Source organism: Magnusiomyces paraingens, assembly GCF_902498895.1.
Source record: "Magnusiomyces paraingens strain CBS 517.90 genome assembly, contig: contig1, whole genome shotgun sequence".
Taxonomy (NCBI): domain Eukaryota; kingdom Fungi; phylum Ascomycota; class Dipodascomycetes; order Dipodascales; family Dipodascaceae; genus Magnusiomyces; species Magnusiomyces paraingens.
Genome location: NW_022474067.1, coordinates 1,585,248 through 1,602,454, shown reverse-complemented (window position 1 = coordinate 1,602,454; position 17,207 = coordinate 1,585,248). Strand labels below are relative to the sequence as shown.

The following is a 17,207-nucleotide window of genomic DNA, read 5'->3' as shown; positions in this document are numbered from 1 at the left end:
TATGATTCAATAGCCATTAAATGAAAACATAAAAAAAAGTTTAATTTACATTTTTAAAGTAATGGAAACTAAAATATTAATTCTATTTTTTTATTAATATCGACGCTACTTCTATGATCTTATTTCCATTTCAAAAAAAAAAAATTAAAAGTTAGTTTTGCAACAAATGAATAGTAATATAATTATACAAGGTTAGAAACCTTTCTGTCAAAAATTAAAAAAAAAAAAGGATAACAGAGATCTATAAAGCTAATGATTTTTGGGTGTATTTATGTAATTTAATGAATCTGTTAATTGAATCTTAGTTATGTTTATAAAGTGTGATGTGTCTGATAATGTAGCCATGTTGACTTTACCATCTTTAAAAGTTTCTAAGTTCTTTTTTATTCTTAGAGAAACAATTTTTTTTTTTTTTTAATTTGAGAAGCCTGTTCATATGTCACTTGTTTGATTTATCGCAACAATGTTAGCATCATGATAAGTGTTGTTTGTTGAGGTAAGGGTATTGGAAAATAATTTCAAAATCCTCCTTTAAACTTGAAGATTACGGTCCAAAACATGATATTTAAAAGATTCCGTTAGGGTAAGGGTATTTGTTATTACGTAAAATGTTTTCAAAAATTCAAAATTGAAATGGAAAATTTACAATACATAACTAAACATGAGAGTTCTTAAATTCCATTGGGGTAAGGGTATTGTTCATTATGAAAAATAATTATAAAATGACGTTTTAAACTAAAAAAAAAAAAAGGGCCAGAGCCTGAACATTTAAAGATTCCAACGGGGTAAGGGTATTTGTTATTTAAATGCATTCAAAATTAAAATTTAAAATTTAAAATTTAAAATAGAAGACTTATACAATAATTAATCAAAGACCCCATGCTACTTCTGAAGTTAATTATTTACAAAAAAAAAAATCATAAAGTTACGGTAAGAAAAAAGAGTTCAGTTAAAGCTTCTTTAAAAACTTCATAGTATCACGGTATCAAATAATGTGTTCAGCTAGAAATTTTGGCAGGATTAAATATCAAGAAGCCCATAGTTAATTTGTAGGTTCTTCTATAGCTATCATGTGCCAATTTTCATATACATATATATCCCTTATTGGTGCTAATGATAATAGCATTGGTGTTGGTGTTGGTGTTGGTTAGCATTTCTTTTCAAAGAGGTGATGCCGCCCTGCTAATATCAAGACAGTATTTTTTTTTCAAAGAGAGGTTCAAAATTTAAATATTACAACTGAATTAATGTTATTTCGACAACATTTATAGGAATTACAGGTACTTTTTAGAAAAACATTTACATTACTAGGTCATTTAAAACTTGTCAAAAAAAATTATGCCTTAAGCTTAATTTTTTAATATCTTGAAACTATTTGTTTTTTTATATAAAAATGGTGGTTAGCATAGGTTGAAGTATTTTTTTTTTTTTTTTTTGGTATTACAACTTTAAACTAACCAAAGTTATGGCTGTATGGCTAAGGCTGTGTAGTAATTATTAAACTAAGTTTGTTTTTGGTAAAAAACAGTAATTTACAAATTAGTCAATTTTTTCCTAAAAGGTTTAATTTCAAAATACTTTGTTTGAAATATAAAATCACATTTGTTGAAATAAAAATTCTATTAATTGTTCTGAATAAAGTAATTCCATTAGGGTTGGGGTTAACCTTAAATATTTTACTGTGTTTGTATTATTTTTTTTTCCCTGTTGGATAGGCTGCATAAAATCATGAATGGCCCATCTTTACAGTTTTCAAACAGTGCGGTAGAAGTATGCAGATTAATTTCAATGTCCAACTTTACTTTAGGGCTAGGTTATGGTGGTTTAAAAACATTTAAAAAATGCATACATTTTTTGAGCTCTGGTTCCTAAGTATTATTATCGTTTGAATGTTGATAGTGTTTGGTCTCGTTTCTGATAAAACAAACGGTTCAATATTAACTATCTTTATCTTATTCAATAAAAAAGAACAATGTTGGACTTTAGACATAAATCCCCCAAAAAAGTCTTAAAATTTCAATAAAGAACAATTTTCTTATTTCAGACCGACCACAATCTTACATTAATGACATCTATATCAATGAATATTTATTATTTCTAGGTCAACATATGTAAAAAGAACTGTAAAAAAAGATATTTTGGACGACACCGGAGTTGAACCGGGGACCTTTCGCATGCTAAGCGAACGTGATAGCCAACTACACCAGACGCCCACGTAGTTTGTAAACATTAAACAATTGGTTAATTAGAAATTAATTGTTTTAATTTATAATCACGTGATTTGCTATTACGTCATCTTTAAGTTTGAACTGGAACCAAATACACTAGTGATTATGTAATTTGTGAAAAAGGGGAAGTATGTAGTTTACAGTGAATGGCATGTTTCTTTTTAAAAAAAATAAATAAATAACAAAAATATATAGATCGGTATTCTAATATTTTAGTTGATTGATTAAAAACTTTAGCTTAAGTTGTGTTTTTCACTTGAATCTAGATCCATTTCTTTCTATTTAGATTTTTAAATGATTGCGGCTAGAAATTTCATACTTTGGTAGTTTGATAATGAAAACAAATCTAATGAGATTTATTTAAATAATTTGGATAATAATAACAAACACAGACTTATTCATTACTATTTAATAATTATCATATAAAGAGAAATCATTTTAATGCAAAGCCAGTAAAAGTTTTTTTTTTATAGGAGGAAAAATTCCATTAAAATCTTTGATAATTAAAAGTACTTATTGCTATCGAAAACAATACATTAATATCACTTTGTTAAAATATAAAAAAAAAATTAATTTCTCAATTAAATATTAAAACTAAATTATACAAGCCAGTAAATAAACAATATGAAGAGAAAAAAAAAAACAAAATAAAAAAAGATATGGCAATCATTATTGTTTCCTAATGCCTTCTGTAAATATTTTTGTTCCCTTTGTTTTTTTTTAGAGTAGGAAGTCTGCCTCTGCTGCAAGATCAGAGTCATAAGATAATTCTGATAGTGAGCCAATTTCGTCATCATCATCAATTAAAATATTTTCCTTCTCCTCAACAACCTTCTCTTCCTTCTTCTTAGGGATGGATTTCCTTTTGGCTCTTGTGTTTGTGGGTTTTGCGACAGCCTTGGTCTTCTTAGAAGAGCTAGCAGTAGTAGTAGTTGTAGTAGTAGTAGAAGTAGTAGAAGCCCTCTTTGGAGCTGTCCGACCATTACGCGTCTTTTTGCTAAGAGCTTCTTCAGGCTCCTCTTCTAGTTCTTCTGACTCATGGTCTTCCTCTTCTTCCTTTTTCCTTAATTGTCTTCGCAATCTGGTTTGTCTAGGTTGTTTCGATTGCGCCAGTTGCTTAGGTTGCTTCTGTTGCTTTGGCTTTGGCTTCGGCTGCAGATTTGGCTTTGGTATCTCTTCTTTTTCTTCCTCTTCTTCTTCATCTTCGTCCTCCTCCTGCTCATCTTCTTTTTCTTCCTCTTTTTCTTCTTTAGTCTCCTCTTCTTCCTGTTCTTCGTCAGATTCCAGCTCTTCCTCTTCGCTCAGATAATCTTCAAAATCATCAGAAGAACTTGCCTCCTTTAACGAAGTATCCTTTACCGAAGCAGCTGCTAGTCGGTTACTTCGTCGCTTTGGCTCAAAGAGTTTGTTTCTGGGCTTGTTTGCAGCTGAGCTCCGTCTCGCTTTAGTTTCCTCGATATCCTCGTCGTCGTCATCATCAATACGCCCATTCCTTGCCTTCCTTTTCTTTCCATACATGGTCAACTTGGTTTGTCGTGTTGCACCACTAGTTTTTCGTCTTTTTGAAGCAGAAGGTTCTCCAGCACCACTCCTCTTTCTTGACTTGGTACCATTTGTCTTCTCTCCAGCCTCAGCAGCACCTTCATTCTCCTCAACATCGTCGTCTAGCAGTGCATCAGCCTCGGGACCACCAAAGTATTCGCCATTTTGCTTTCGCAGCTTGAAAAGCTTTTTCCGTACAAAGTCTTCAAGACTCTTTGTGTATATTGGCAGTAGGTAAGAAGTTTGAGAAACCTTCTTTCCGACAGTCTCCCATGGTGCTTGTTTAAAGATATCAGAGGGTAAACGGATTGATCCAGGCCATGAACTGAGTTGCCATCCACGAAACTCTTGAAACTTTTTAATTATGAGCTGAGCCATGTCGGAAACCAAGTAAAGCTGAGATGACTTTGATTCGTCAACGTTATCTTGGAAATTCTTAACGCGTTGAGAAACGTAATAAATAAGAGAGATGTTAGACTCGGTTGCAACATTGGTCAAGTAAAATAACAGATAAATGGAAATTCGCCGTAAAATTGGCGGCAAAACTTTGTGAGTCTCTGAAGTCTTCTTTTCAGTATTTTCAGAAGCTGCAATAGCAGTAGCAGCTAACGAGTCTAGTGTTTCATCGCCAGACTCTTCCAAGTTCCCGTGGTAGTGTACAACCATATGTATCAGAGAGGGCAGGCATAGTTCAAAAGCAATAAGCTCCGGGTCGTTGTTCTTTGGATCTGCAAGAGCACGACGCTCATTGACCTCTGCCCGAGAACGAATCCAAGTGCTAACATAGTGGTTTAAGTCACGGTTTCGCTCAAATGCTGCCATAAATATCAGTGGAAGAAATCTGTTAGATATTGATCTTGTCGACCAGTAGTTCATTAAACTGTGTAAAAACCTTTTGCGGACCTCCAATACAGAGTCTTGAACGAGGAAAGCAAGCTTGGTAACCTCCTTGGTTTTGATAAGCTTTCGAATATCAGGGCCTGTAGCAAGCTCGAGGAACTGTATGCCAGCCTCCAAACGCATTCGTGACTTGTAAAACTCCGGTGTCGCGCTGTGCTCGACCCGAACCAACTCTCCAATGTTAACAATGGTAGAGGCAAGTAGAGTAAACACCAACTTGGAAAAAGACTCGATTGTCGACATGTCAGAAAGAGCATACATCAGTCTTTTGACGTAGATTTTCAAAGCTAAAACTTTAGCCTGGCATTCCGTATTGAGATCCTTATCTTCAACCCAAAGAGGATCGTCATCTTTAGCCACAAGCTGATTAGTGGAAATAACTTTTGTGAGAAAAGGGAAAATTTGGTCGGACTTGGGCTCGATTAAAAGAGGTATTGTTCTGTAAAGTTCAGTAATGGCAGAAAGGTATGTAGCTAGTAAGTTGTTTTTAAGATCGAGTTCTGTGACCACGTCAATAACTTTGTTGTAATAAAGTTCCTTCTTTTCAGAATAAGTAATGAGCTTGATGGCTTCTGTGGCTTCTTCAGGAGACCCTGTAGTAGCAAAATCAACCAATGAATTGAAAAAAGTGCTAGTCTGAGGAAGCATGTCGGCAAATCTATCGGCAAGCAGGTTGGTGGCCTTAAGAGTGTCGGTACTTCCCTTAGTTCCAACTTCTGTGCGCTCGATAATAGAAATAAGGTCTGATACATGGGACTTCATCAGCGCAGGTTGAGACGCAGAAATGGTTTTGAGAAGCTCATGAGCAATGGAAGAAAGATTGCTGGATGAGTTTTTGGATATTTCGATAACAGGATTAATAGTGCTGCGGTTTAATATTAAAAAGCTGACTCGATAAAGAAAGATGGATAGTAGGCGGTGATGCGCTTTAAATTTGGAAAGCAAGTCATTAACAGCCTTAAAAACGGTTTTATAATCAGCCTCTGGGTTTATGCAGGTTTGTAGATTTTTCCCCACGGATTTATCTGTTTGCTCAAATAAGCTTACAATTAAATTCTCAGCACCTAAGGAATCATTAAATGTGGTAGACATCCATTTGATACAAGACTCAATTTTCTTTAATTGTGCTTCTGAGAGTGGTTTATTGCCGGCCTCCTTCTTAATGGCGAACACCGTGACGAGAGCCTTGGAAAGCTGAAATTGCCGCTTGATGGTGGCATTGAAAGCATTTCTTCCTGTTTCCTCCATGTTGTTGAGAATAGTAAGCAATCTTGTGGTGCGTTTAGTATCGTCGGTGTCTTGTGTGCAGATGCATGTATTTAAGGTGATGTCAATCATTCCAATCACTTCTCTGTCGTTAAGATAAGCTTGTTCAAAAATCTTTTGAGGAATTGGTCCAAAGATGCGCAAATAGGTGGTATTACCCTCTTCAATGTAATGGTAAGCTTCCTTAAAAAGATTCCCGATGACGTCGAAAGCAACTGTGCGAACAGAAGGCTTTTTGTCACGTAGCCGGGAAAACAGTTCTTCGAAACTGAATGATTTGTCAAGTTTGGCTGCAATGGTTTCAACTGACAGGTTTCCAACAGCATTACAAGCAGCAATGCGGACTTTTTCGTCAGGGTCAGTAAGCTTGTCTGAAAGTACTTTTGCAACTTCGGCGGCTACATCGATACGGGATGTGATTATGGAGGGGGTAGCATTGATCCAAGCGATACGGATGGTTGGAAGCTTATCGAGCGAGCGGCCAAGCCAAGCTTTCCAAGTTGAAAAATGATTTTTGACAAAAGCGATACGACTTGGAGAATACCCAATAATATTGCCGATAGTCTTGGTGGTAAGTTCTCTGAAAACAGGGTCCTCGGTCGACAGGCCTTGCTCTAGTTGGCCCATGATGCTAGAAAGAAGATCAGGAACAGCAATCCAGATTTGCTCGGCTAGCGTCAGCAGTCTTTCTTGAGCTTGTTTTTTAAGACTATCGCGTTTTGAGTCCTTCTTATCGTCTTTGTGGGACTCGGTGTAGTCATCGTCAAATGTAGAGAGGTTAGTCAAAATGTCTGCAAAGTACTGGTTAGCATGACGCGTCATAATATCGACATGGTCTGTGCAGATTGCTTTTGACATTTGGTATCCAATTGACTGAAGAGGTAATGATTGATTTCCTTCCAGTGTGCTTTTGGGTGGTGGGGAGAAGAACCGAGAAATGACAATGTCTACTGCTTCGCTTGGCAGAGTTTCTAGTTCTGCTGTGAGTGTTGATAAAATCTTTGTGAGAGTGAATTCAAGCTCCAAGTTGGTTTTGCCAAAAGTTTCGGCGATTTTGTAAAAGAGTCGGAAGATTTTGATTGTAAGGGGCTCGACATTTTGAAAGTCAACAATTAGCGCAATACTCTCTGTGTAAGCGATTTGTTCAAGTATATAGTAGTGTTCCTTGTAGTAGATGTCGTTTGGTGAGTCAATAAGGGCTATCTGATCAATGAAGAGCGAAAAGATTTTCTGGAGCTCAGCAAGGTTGTATGGAGCATCTGGGGCACAGAGTCGTAGAATATCGCAGATACAATATGCAGTGTGAGCCTTAACGCCAACATCTTTGTGTTGAATGAGTTTGGGACTGACTAATATCCGGGCTATTTCGTAAAGAGATTTGGGATCGAACGCGACTTTGTGGCCTTCATAGAGAGCAACTTCTAAAGCCTATATATAGAATGAAATGAAATGTATTAGTAGTCAAGTAAAAATGAAAGCAAAAAAAAAAAAAAAAAAAAAAGAAGAACACTTACCTTGAGACGATCAATCAAAGTAGATGTATTTCGAGGAAGGGTGTTCAAATGATGTTCAAAAGTAAATTGAACAAGATCAGAACCTTCTTCATCGGACATGGTATTGGTTAGGTTGCGGGGTCAATGGTGGTGGTGTAGAATAATAGAATAATATAAGGGGGGGGAAAGTAAATAAATAAAGAACAATATACACGTCAAAGGCTTTTAGATTACAGCACTAAGCGCGTGCAAAAAAAAAAAAAAAAAAAAAAGTTCTATTTAAACCAGTCTGAATTTCACAAGCAGCAAATATATATATATATATAAATATAATTAACAGGTTTAAATATGGCAAAATAGGAAGGTTTGGAGGTTTTCAAAAAAAAAAAAAGTTTTTATTATTGGAGGAGGAGGTATGGAGAATTGTTTGGTGGTGAAGTTGATAAAAAAAAAAAAAAACAAATTTGATGGCCAGTGGGTTTTCAGTGACAATTCATGTCTCAAAAAAATAAATAAATAAATTAATAAAAATAGTTAGAGGGTTAGGGCTGAAAAAATAGAAATAATAAACGCGTTAAGTTAATGCATGCCACAACATGTTTGATGAAATCACGTGATGATACCAACAAAAAAAACTGCTTTAGAGAGTTGAACAGTGTGGCTGTTCAACTTTTCAACTTTTCAAAATTCAAGTGTAGATAATATATATATGATATTAAAATGAAGTCATCTAATAGTTAAACAATAATCCTAAAACAAAAGCCATTTTTTAAATCACAAGTTACTCAAAAATGCAGTTTTAAAATGACTGAAATACAGTTTGAAATACCGAAGAGTCCGTTTTCCTGTTGGTAAGGAGGTCCTAGAAGTTCAGTTGAGGTATGTACTCATGCACACTTCATTCAGAAATCGGAAATTTTAGTAATTATACTTTTTATATATTCTTAATAAATTCAATATTTATTTAAATTATGATTTTGTAATTTTATTCCGTGGAATTGTTTATTTGTTTGTTTTTATTCAAGGGTTATAGAATTATATAACATCAGCATCTGTGCTATCCTTCTTGTCCATACTATATATCTTTTCATTTTCATAATAATAAACTTTTAATTTTGGCTTCAACATTGCATCTCCAACAGCCCGAAAATAAGTCCTGATGCCAGCTTACGAGGAACAGGGGTTCAACCCTCGTTTGTTTGTTTGTTTGTTTGTTTGTTTTTATTCAAGGGTTATAGAACTATATAACATCAGCATCTGCGCTATCCTTTTATTGTCTGACTATGTGACTTGCCGGTTTTCATTTGTACCTTTTTAGTACTGGTGGTTTCTGTTCTGTGCGTCTCCGGTAGCCCGGAAGATGGGCCCTGATGCCAGCTTACGAGGAACAGGGAGAACCAGTCTGTCGGTCCCAAAACCTTCCCAACCCATTTCCACTTATCTTCACGGACGCCCATGTATTTCTTAATCTCTTCCGTCAGAGATACGGCCCGCAATCACCTGCAGGCTATTTAGACTGTACGGAAGAGTCGGCATTCCTGTAACCAGGGTAGCCTATGGTTTTCAGTCTAGATGAATACTCCCGTACACATCCTCAGGAAAAAGGGGGTATTCTGGGAATCGAACCCAGTATCTTCTGCTTTCAAGCGAACGTGTTATCCTTTACACCATCCAGCCCTTTCCCCATATTCCGTGAAAATTAAAGCCCAAAATAAAGTTTTTTAAAATCGGTCTGCACAAAAAGGTTAGACTTTTTACTTTTTTACAGGCAATCTGGCCGAGTTGGTCTAAGGCGTAGGATTAAGGTTCCTATCTCTTCGGAGGCGAGGGTTCGAATCCCTCGGTTGTCATGTTTTTTGTTTTAAATTTACTAATAATTTTTTTTTTTTTTGATATTTCCATTAAATTTAAATTAAAATATAAACTAAAATATGATGTTTCTTATATAACCTATATGTTATAATGTAAATTAAATACTTAAAATGATTTGATTTGAAAAAAAAATAATAAATTTAGTGGTGCTTTCCAATATTGGATTGACCACCAACGCCAGCCTGGTTTAGGTACTTATCAGCAAGCTGAGAAGGTGGGGTATTCAATGCTTCCTTCATTTGACTCTCAGGAACTGGAACAACAACAACACCCCCAATCTTCTCTTCATTGGGTCCAAGGCTCTCGTTGTAATTCTGGTAGTGTTGCTTCACCTCGCGTTTCTGTTCAGAAGTCAAGTAATCATCAGCAGAGGCTGCTCTAGCCCCGGTACCTGCACCTGCACCTGCACTTGCACCAATACCAGCACCTGCAGTAGCATTACGGGTTCCATGAGAAGGGCTTTGGCTACTATGGAGTCCTTGAGAACTGTGAACGCTCTGGACACTCTGAGTACCAGAAGGAGTCTGAGTGTTATAGCCTCTTTGGTTATCATGAGTAGTACCATAAGAGCCAGTATCAGTAGTTCCAGGAGTATTTCTGTCATGGACACCATAAGATCCAGTTGCAATTGTGCCATGGGTACCAGGAGTGCTCTGAGTGTTTGATCCGTATGAACCGGGAGTGCTCTGAGTGTTAGAACCATATGAACCGGGAGTGCTCTGAGTGTTAGAGCCATATGAACCGGGAACACTTTGAGTATTGGTACCATAAGATCCAGGAGTGTTCTGAGCGGCACTTCCGTGTGTTCCATGGGTAGTGTGGGTGTTATTATCGTGACCATGTTCATGTCCATGACCATGGCTGGCAGCCGCAGCACCAGCACCAGCACCGGCAAGACCAGCAGCACCTAATGCACCCGCAGTACCGTGAGTATTGTGAGATCCGTGAGCACCACTGGTTCCAGTATAAGTGGGAGTGCCAGGAGTGCCATACTCACCAACTTGAGGATCAGTATATGAACTCTGAGTAGTGGTGCCAGTTGTACCGTGAGTGCCATGAGTGCCATGAGTGTTGTGACTACCTGTGGTACCAGCAGTAGCGCCATAGCTAGGCTGAGAACCATCACGCAAACCAGTAGTGCCATGGTGCTTATCAGAGGATGTTTCTGAAGGATAAGAGCCTGTGGAAGTCTGGTGAGATGAGCCTTCAGGGTAGGTGGTCTGGCCAGCATAAGCCTGTTTGCCATCATTTAAAGATGAGCCAGTCGTAGGATTGTTATGCTTGTTAGGGTGAGAGCCATAAGAACCGGGAAAAGAAGAGCTATCATGACCTTCTGTGGTGGAATACTTGGTGCCATAGTCATTCTTGGAAACGTTGTGAGAGGTAGAATGAGAGTCAGGAGTGTTGTAATCAGCTCTGGAACCAGAGTGAAGAGCTGAAGTGGCCCCAGTAGCTCCAATAGCAGCAGTGGTACCGGCAGCCAATTCCTTGCCGCTGCGACTTACCTTGTCGCCACCACGCTGCAAAGCAGAGTCCAAAGCATTGGGAGCCCCAGAGGCAGGCTTAGACCCAGTTCCCAAGTTGACAGCTCCAGGTGAGCTGCCCAAAACTCCACCAGTAATGTTCTGGTTGCCAACAGTGCCTGTGGCAGCAACACTAGAAGGCTCGTGGCCGTAGCCAGTGCCAGGAGTGCCAGTGTGGCCAATGTACTCGGAAGTACCGGTGCGGTCAGAGGTCTTCTTGTGGCTGCTCTTGTGATGGTCGGAGGGATCAGTGCGCCCAATTGTTCCGGCATGACCGGTGGTTCCAGTGGTACTAGTGTACTCAGGGGTTCCGGTATTGCTGGTGTGACCGGTATGACCGGTATTACCGGTAGTTCCGGGTTGATTAGAGTGGCCATGAGTTCCAGCATAGCCGGCAGCCCCGGCAGCCCCGGCAGCTCCAAGTGCTGCACCAGTTCCAGAATGACTGGTATGACCAGTGGTACCGGTATGGCCAGTGGTACCGGTATGGCCAGTGGTACCTGTGTAGCCAGCTGTGGTGCCGGTGTGACCAGTATGACCAGTGTGACCAGTGTGACCAGTGTGGCCAGAAGAAGTAGAGTCAAGATCTCTATTTCCATTAAAGTTAGAATCATGAGTCTTATTCTGATTAGTAGAATCAGAGCTTCCAAAAACGCTATTGTAAGCTGCAGAAAGACCAGCAGTTACAGTAGATGTAATTCCACCCTCATTCTCCTTGTTTTCGTGGGTGTTGTGAGTGGTTCCATAAGTGTTCTGAGAGTCGTGAAGGCCTCTGTTGGAAGTCTCATATCCAGAACTGGGTGTGGTTCCAGAGCTATGGAAAGTTCCGGGAATCTCAGAACTTCTCAACTGCTCATCAGTGTATTTGGAAGAAGAAGTAGGATGGGTATTGTAGCCAGACTGGGTGTGAGAGGTTGTTTCCTGAGGCTGAGCAGATCTGGATGAATCATAGGCGCCTGTGGGTTGGTTGGAGCCGCTTTGGTAGTTAGAACCAGTATTTGTAGGGTGTCCAGTGTTAGTGGTTGTTCCGAATGAAGGATATCCTGAAGCAGACACATGGCTAGATTGACCTGGGATTTGGGACTGTTGGCTATCAGAAGGAACTGAACGAGTGGTTCCTACAGTGCCAGTTGGATAAGAACCGGTGGTTGATCCCGCGTTATGGCCAGATGTGGGTTGAGTAGAGTAGGAACCAGGCTCATGTTGTCCGCCGTAAGCGGCACCGGCAGCAACTCCAGCACCGATAGCAGCGGCACCTGCTGGAACTCCAGTATTACCATGAGTAGTGCTAGAACTCTGGGGGTGACCGGTAGTACTAACGCCAGAGCTCTGGGGATAGCTGCCAGTAGTGGTAGAACCCTGAGGATAGCCAGAAGCCGTTGTGTTTTTGGTTCCAGTACTACCCTGGGAAACAGCATCATAGCCCTTTTGCAAGTTCTGTTGGACGTCTCTGTCGCCTAAAGCCTTGCCAGTACTTCCCAGCTTGTCATTTTTTGATGACAAACCAGCAGCTGTGGCGCCAGCCCCACCAACAGCGGCAACGCCGGCGGTAGTCTGGCCTGCATGGCCGTGCTTGTATTTCTCGTACTCAGCAGGATATTCAGTAGCAGATGGAGCATTTTTGAAGCCAAAGTCACCTTCTTGACCAGTAGGTTTGGTCTGGGTAGCAGGATTAGTATACTTGTTGGCATCAACTTGTTCTCTGAAACAAAAGTTAGTAAAAAATAAAAAAAATAAAACCTCAATCAAACATACCCTGTTGAAGTAAAAGCTGTAGGAGAACTTGAAGAAGAAGACTTATTTTCAGAACCAATGTGAAGCTTCTCCTTAATCTTAGAAGTTAAGCTTTGATCATCCTTATCTTTAGAGTTCTTGTTGTTGTCTTGGCTTGAAGAATGGTTGGTACTGGAAGTATTGGAACCGTGTTTATTGTGTGTACTGGGTGAAGAAGTATTGGCAGTTGTTCCATAACCAGGTTGAGAAGTTTGAGGAGTTCCTTGGTATCCTGTTGGAGTGCTAAAGTCTTGCTGTGTTTGACCAGTGGTTAAGCCAGGCTGTTGAGAAGTAGCAGAAGTTGTAGTAGTATCTTTGGGATAAGTGGAATAATCGGTAGTAGGATTAGTGGTTGATCCGGTGCTGACTCCATGAGGGGTCGATCCATAAGTGTTGGAAGATCCATGGGTACTAGAGCCTTGAGTAGAAGTTGTTCCATGGGTGTGGGTAGAACCATGGTGAGAACTAGTACTGTGGCCAGTGCCGGATAAACCAGCATTAGCTCTGCGCTCCTGTTCAATTGCAACAGTGGTGGGCCCAGGAACGTTAATTTCGTTAGGGACAGCTTCATCAATAATCATAGACGAGGTAGTGTTGGTAGGGACCTTGGGGGTCTCTTCTTTAGATGATGAAAATAAGCCCATTGTTAAAGATAAAAGTAAATTTAATATTTAATATAATAAGAAAAAAAATTTAGTAAAAAAAATTTGAGTTGTGAATAAAATTTGAGTTGTGAATAAAAGTTGAGTTGATATGAATAAAAATATATTTGAATAAAAAGAAGGATGATGAGAAAAAGAAGAGAAAAAAAAAAGAACAATAAACTGGGAGAAATAGGTTCATATTTATATCTTCAAAAGAACTCAATTGCTTAAATCAATTGCTTTTTCTTATTTTAACTTTACACCGTCATATGAATTTCTTTGCTAAAGATTCCGCCTTGGTCATAGTACCATGCTATTAAACGTGTGGTGATCATATGTGTATAAGCGGAGGGGTACTCCGTGTCGTTCAGTAATAACAATAGTACCAGCTGTTAGCAACTGTTAGCAACTGTGAACTTAGTCAATTGAGTTTCAAAAACCTTCTTTTGTGGGGAAAAGGACTTAGAGAGAAAGAGAGAGACAAGAAACTCGAATTTCTCTTTTAAGTGACTTTTGTGGGATGTGTCTCATATTAGACAATATCTGAGGTTTTTTTTTGTTTCTTTGCATAGAATATTTAAGATTTGTGAACTATTCTAGTTGGGCGGCCAAATTCTATGTTTGCGGCAATATTTTTATTTCTTGTTCTAAAAAGAAACCGCAATGCTTTCAAAAATAAAAAGAAAAGGCCCTTTAACTCTTAGGAGTTATTTTGATTCAAACTTCGTTGCCTCCCTTTTTCTTTATTACTTTTCTAAGTAATAAAAAAAAAGTTGCGCCAAAGAAAGAGCAAGATCTCACAATTCTGATTTGATTTTTTTTATCCTTTGAAGGGTAAAATAAATTATAATTTTCATTTTGTTGGTTACTTTTTTTTCAGCATTTCTATTCAAAACATCAGGTTGAAGACTTTAAGAAAAAAAACTTTTGAGGAAAAGCCTTCTAAAACCACCAAATTCCAGTTTATTTCTAACAACAACAACCTCCGCCTTCAATTTAAAACCTAATAAACATTCAAGCCATACCATGATGATGTTATGATACAAAAATTTTCGTCAAGTGGCATCAGAAACTTAATTTTTTTTTATGATTGCTTTGCCTTTTTTTTTTTCTTTTGACAAAAAAAAAATCATTGATGCGTAGCAATGTTTCTTAAATTTCACATGAATTTTGATGATTGAATTCAAAAGAAACAAAAAGAAAAAAATTTTATGGCTAAAGTAGTGCAAAAATCAAAAATCAAAAAACAAAAAACAAAAATGGAAAAGACACGGGATGATTTAATTATACAATTAGAGTTTTAGGAATTATGACTTAGGAGTGTGTGGATATGTCATTTTCTAAAAATGACGTTATTTAGACATGATTGCTTTTTTTTTGTTTTATGACCTTTTTTTTTTTAAAAAAAACAAAATAAACCCCTAAATGCTTGTTATACATTATAATGAATAATTATACCCATTTATTTACTGAAAATTTTTAAGGATTTTGATCTAACCGTTTTTTTATTCGTTCTTTTTTTTTGTCATTCATCAACGCTGCTTTTACAAATCTTCCATACAAAGATTGCTTTGCGGAGAAACTTGGGGTAGCAACTTTAAATTCATTGGTTAATATTAAACGTACTTTATAATACATCATCGGCAGTTAATTTATACATTCATTACTATTAAAAAGAAACTAGCTGATCAAAAAAAATGATGGTTTTCAATTTCAAAAAAAAAAAAAAAAAAAATCAATTGTTTTATCATAAATTCGTTAAATTCTTCGTCTATGTAATTCTGATTATACTAAAGCTTATATTCTTTTCTTCCTTTATTTTTTTTTTTTTGAAACAAGTCAACATATATCTAATATATTTCCATCAATTACTTTACATTCTTCTTCACTTTTTAAATTCAGCAATCAAAGAGAAAAAAAAAAAAAGGTTTTTGAATAATGGCCGGTTTAAGATACACAAAAAAACCCTAATTTCTTCTTTCCCACCTTTTCCCCTTTTTTTTAATTTCCAAAGTTTGCTTCTTATCTTCCTTTTAACTTGGAAATAAACCCTTTAATATTATCAATCTTTTTCCTTATTGGATTATTTCGAGCAACAAGGTCTGATTCACTTTCTGTAACAACACGTTTAGTCAACAGGTTAAAAATAGACCCAAAGCCAAGAGCCATCACAGTGCATGTCAAAATAATAACATTGTATGGCATGCTAAAATCTGGGGTCGGCAAAGTCAATAACAAAGAAGTTGATCTAATAGTAAAAGTTGTAGTAGATTTGTTGTTGTCATCGCCTGAAACCATGGTCAACACTGCAGGCGGTATCTCAAAGCCGTGGTTAGCATCGGGAGGGTATTCCTCAATAAATAAAAGAGTCTTGTCAAAATCATAGCTCAACACTACGGTTGATTTGGGTTGTATGACCATCTCTATCTCCAGCTGCGTGGGGCGAAGACGATCAATCGCCGGGAAGTAAATGATGTTCTTAATGACGTCAGATTTTTCTGTGTTTAATTTCTGTATCTTTTTAGATGTCGCATCTTTAAGCTCAAGGGTATGTAAATAAGGCCGCATATACCACGGAAGAACCTCGAGGTAAATGAAATGTGCTTCCGTGTCAAGGGGGTTAGAAAACTCTGTTCTAATACCCCCACGGTCTTGGCCATAGCCGGTAAAAGAGCGCTCCATATAAACCGATGGTGTCACTTTCTCAATCACTGTGCTGCTGTTACTCGACTTGAAGTAAACATCGTGATTCCAAGACGATTTAAGAGTAAACGCATTGTTGGGCGTTGAAAACAAAATACCAGGACGATTCTCACTAGAAACGTGAATGTCCCAGTTGGATGGCACCTTGACTGCAATATGATCAAAGTTGGAGCTAAGTGGACATGACCCAGCAATAGAACGTCCAAAAATATCCGACAGGGCCCATCGAACATCGGTTTCATCACCCAGAGGGAAACATTGGTAAGTGTTGGAATATGGCTTGGAACTGTCGCATCTAAGTTCATTTTCTGGTAGAGGCTTAGGGACTGGTGATACTTTTCGTCGGAGAGATCGCGGAACATCGATAATGGCGTCAACAACCTGTGTCAGTTTCCACTTGCAGATTTGTTTAGACTCATCACAAACGAGTACAGCGTCAATTGCCATGCCTTGCCATTGAGCATCAAAGATTTTTTGGCCGTCGAGTAAGGATGAAATTCCGGCCTTACCCTTGCAGGGGAGAAGCTTAATGAATGGTGTCAGATTTTCTGTGCAGACAGGCTCGCGGGGTAACGACCCCCGCAAAACATGCAAGTTGCGGTTAGAGATTGAACTGCCCTCAGGAACAAATGACTTTTGTGGGAAAGCAGTCTGAGCTGAATCAATGAAATTTAAAGAAGCGCAAAACAGGCCGGAGAGTGTATTGACAAGCTTAGACCAATTGGTCATGGCTTCTTCTTGAGAATCTCCCTCGACGGAAGCCCAAACTTCAACGCCAATGCCGCCAGCATAAGTACCATTTCTTGGTGGTGCACCCCAGCCTTCAGCATCCCACCAGCCTTGAGAGAATCTAAGGTGGAGTTCCTCACTTTTGGAAATGTCCATGATCTGGCCAAGCGAGCGGGGGAAAGCACCATATTGAAACTCATTGTATCTGTGTTTGCTATGTAAATGTTTAATATGAAATGGATCTGAGTAACTTTCAAACTCAAATGATGTCAGCAGACGATTTCTAGGGAAAGGCTGGATTGTAAGTCTTTCTGTGTAATTGTATTGCTGGATTTGTGTTTCCTGGGTGGTTTCTATCTTCTGTATGCTGCTACTACTGCCACTGTTTGGGACTTCAATCGCAGTTGCAGCAGCAGAACATGATAATAATAACAAAAGGGCTTTTATTATCATGACCATACAATTGCTGTGAAAATACATCACAAGTATATATGGAATATATATATGGAATTATATATAAGAGTGATGATTATT

The 17,207-nt window shown here is 38.2% G+C and overlaps 3 protein-coding genes across 3 annotated transcripts; all 3 read right to left on the bottom strand.

The window, feature by feature from the left end:
• Positions 1–2,948: 2,948 nt before the first annotated feature.
• Positions 2,949–7,549, bottom strand: SAPINGB_P000490 (uncharacterized protein; the record flags this gene model as incomplete). The annotated part of the gene is made up of 2 exons (XM_031995214.1): positions 2,949–7,364; positions 7,451–7,549. The coding sequence occupies 2 exons, from the start codon at positions 7,547–7,549 to the stop codon at positions 2,949–2,951; spliced, it is 4,515 nt and encodes a 1,504-aa protein (XP_031851105.1).
• Positions 7,550–9,441: 1,892 nt separating this feature from the next.
• Positions 9,442–13,241, bottom strand: SAPINGB_P000489 (uncharacterized protein; the record flags this gene model as incomplete). Its single annotated transcript, XM_031995213.1, has 2 exons — positions 9,442–12,526; positions 12,580–13,241. The coding sequence occupies 2 exons, from the start codon at positions 13,239–13,241 to the stop codon at positions 9,442–9,444; spliced, it is 3,747 nt and encodes a 1,248-aa protein (XP_031851104.1).
• A 2,022-nt stretch (positions 13,242–15,263) lies between these two features.
• Positions 15,264–17,132, bottom strand: SAPINGB_P000488 (uncharacterized protein; the record flags this gene model as incomplete). The annotated part of the gene is made up of 1 exon (XM_031995212.1): positions 15,264–17,132. The coding sequence occupies one exon, from the start codon at positions 17,130–17,132 to the stop codon at positions 15,264–15,266; it is 1,869 nt and encodes a 622-aa protein (XP_031851103.1).
• Between the last annotated feature and the right edge of the window lie 75 nt (positions 17,133–17,207).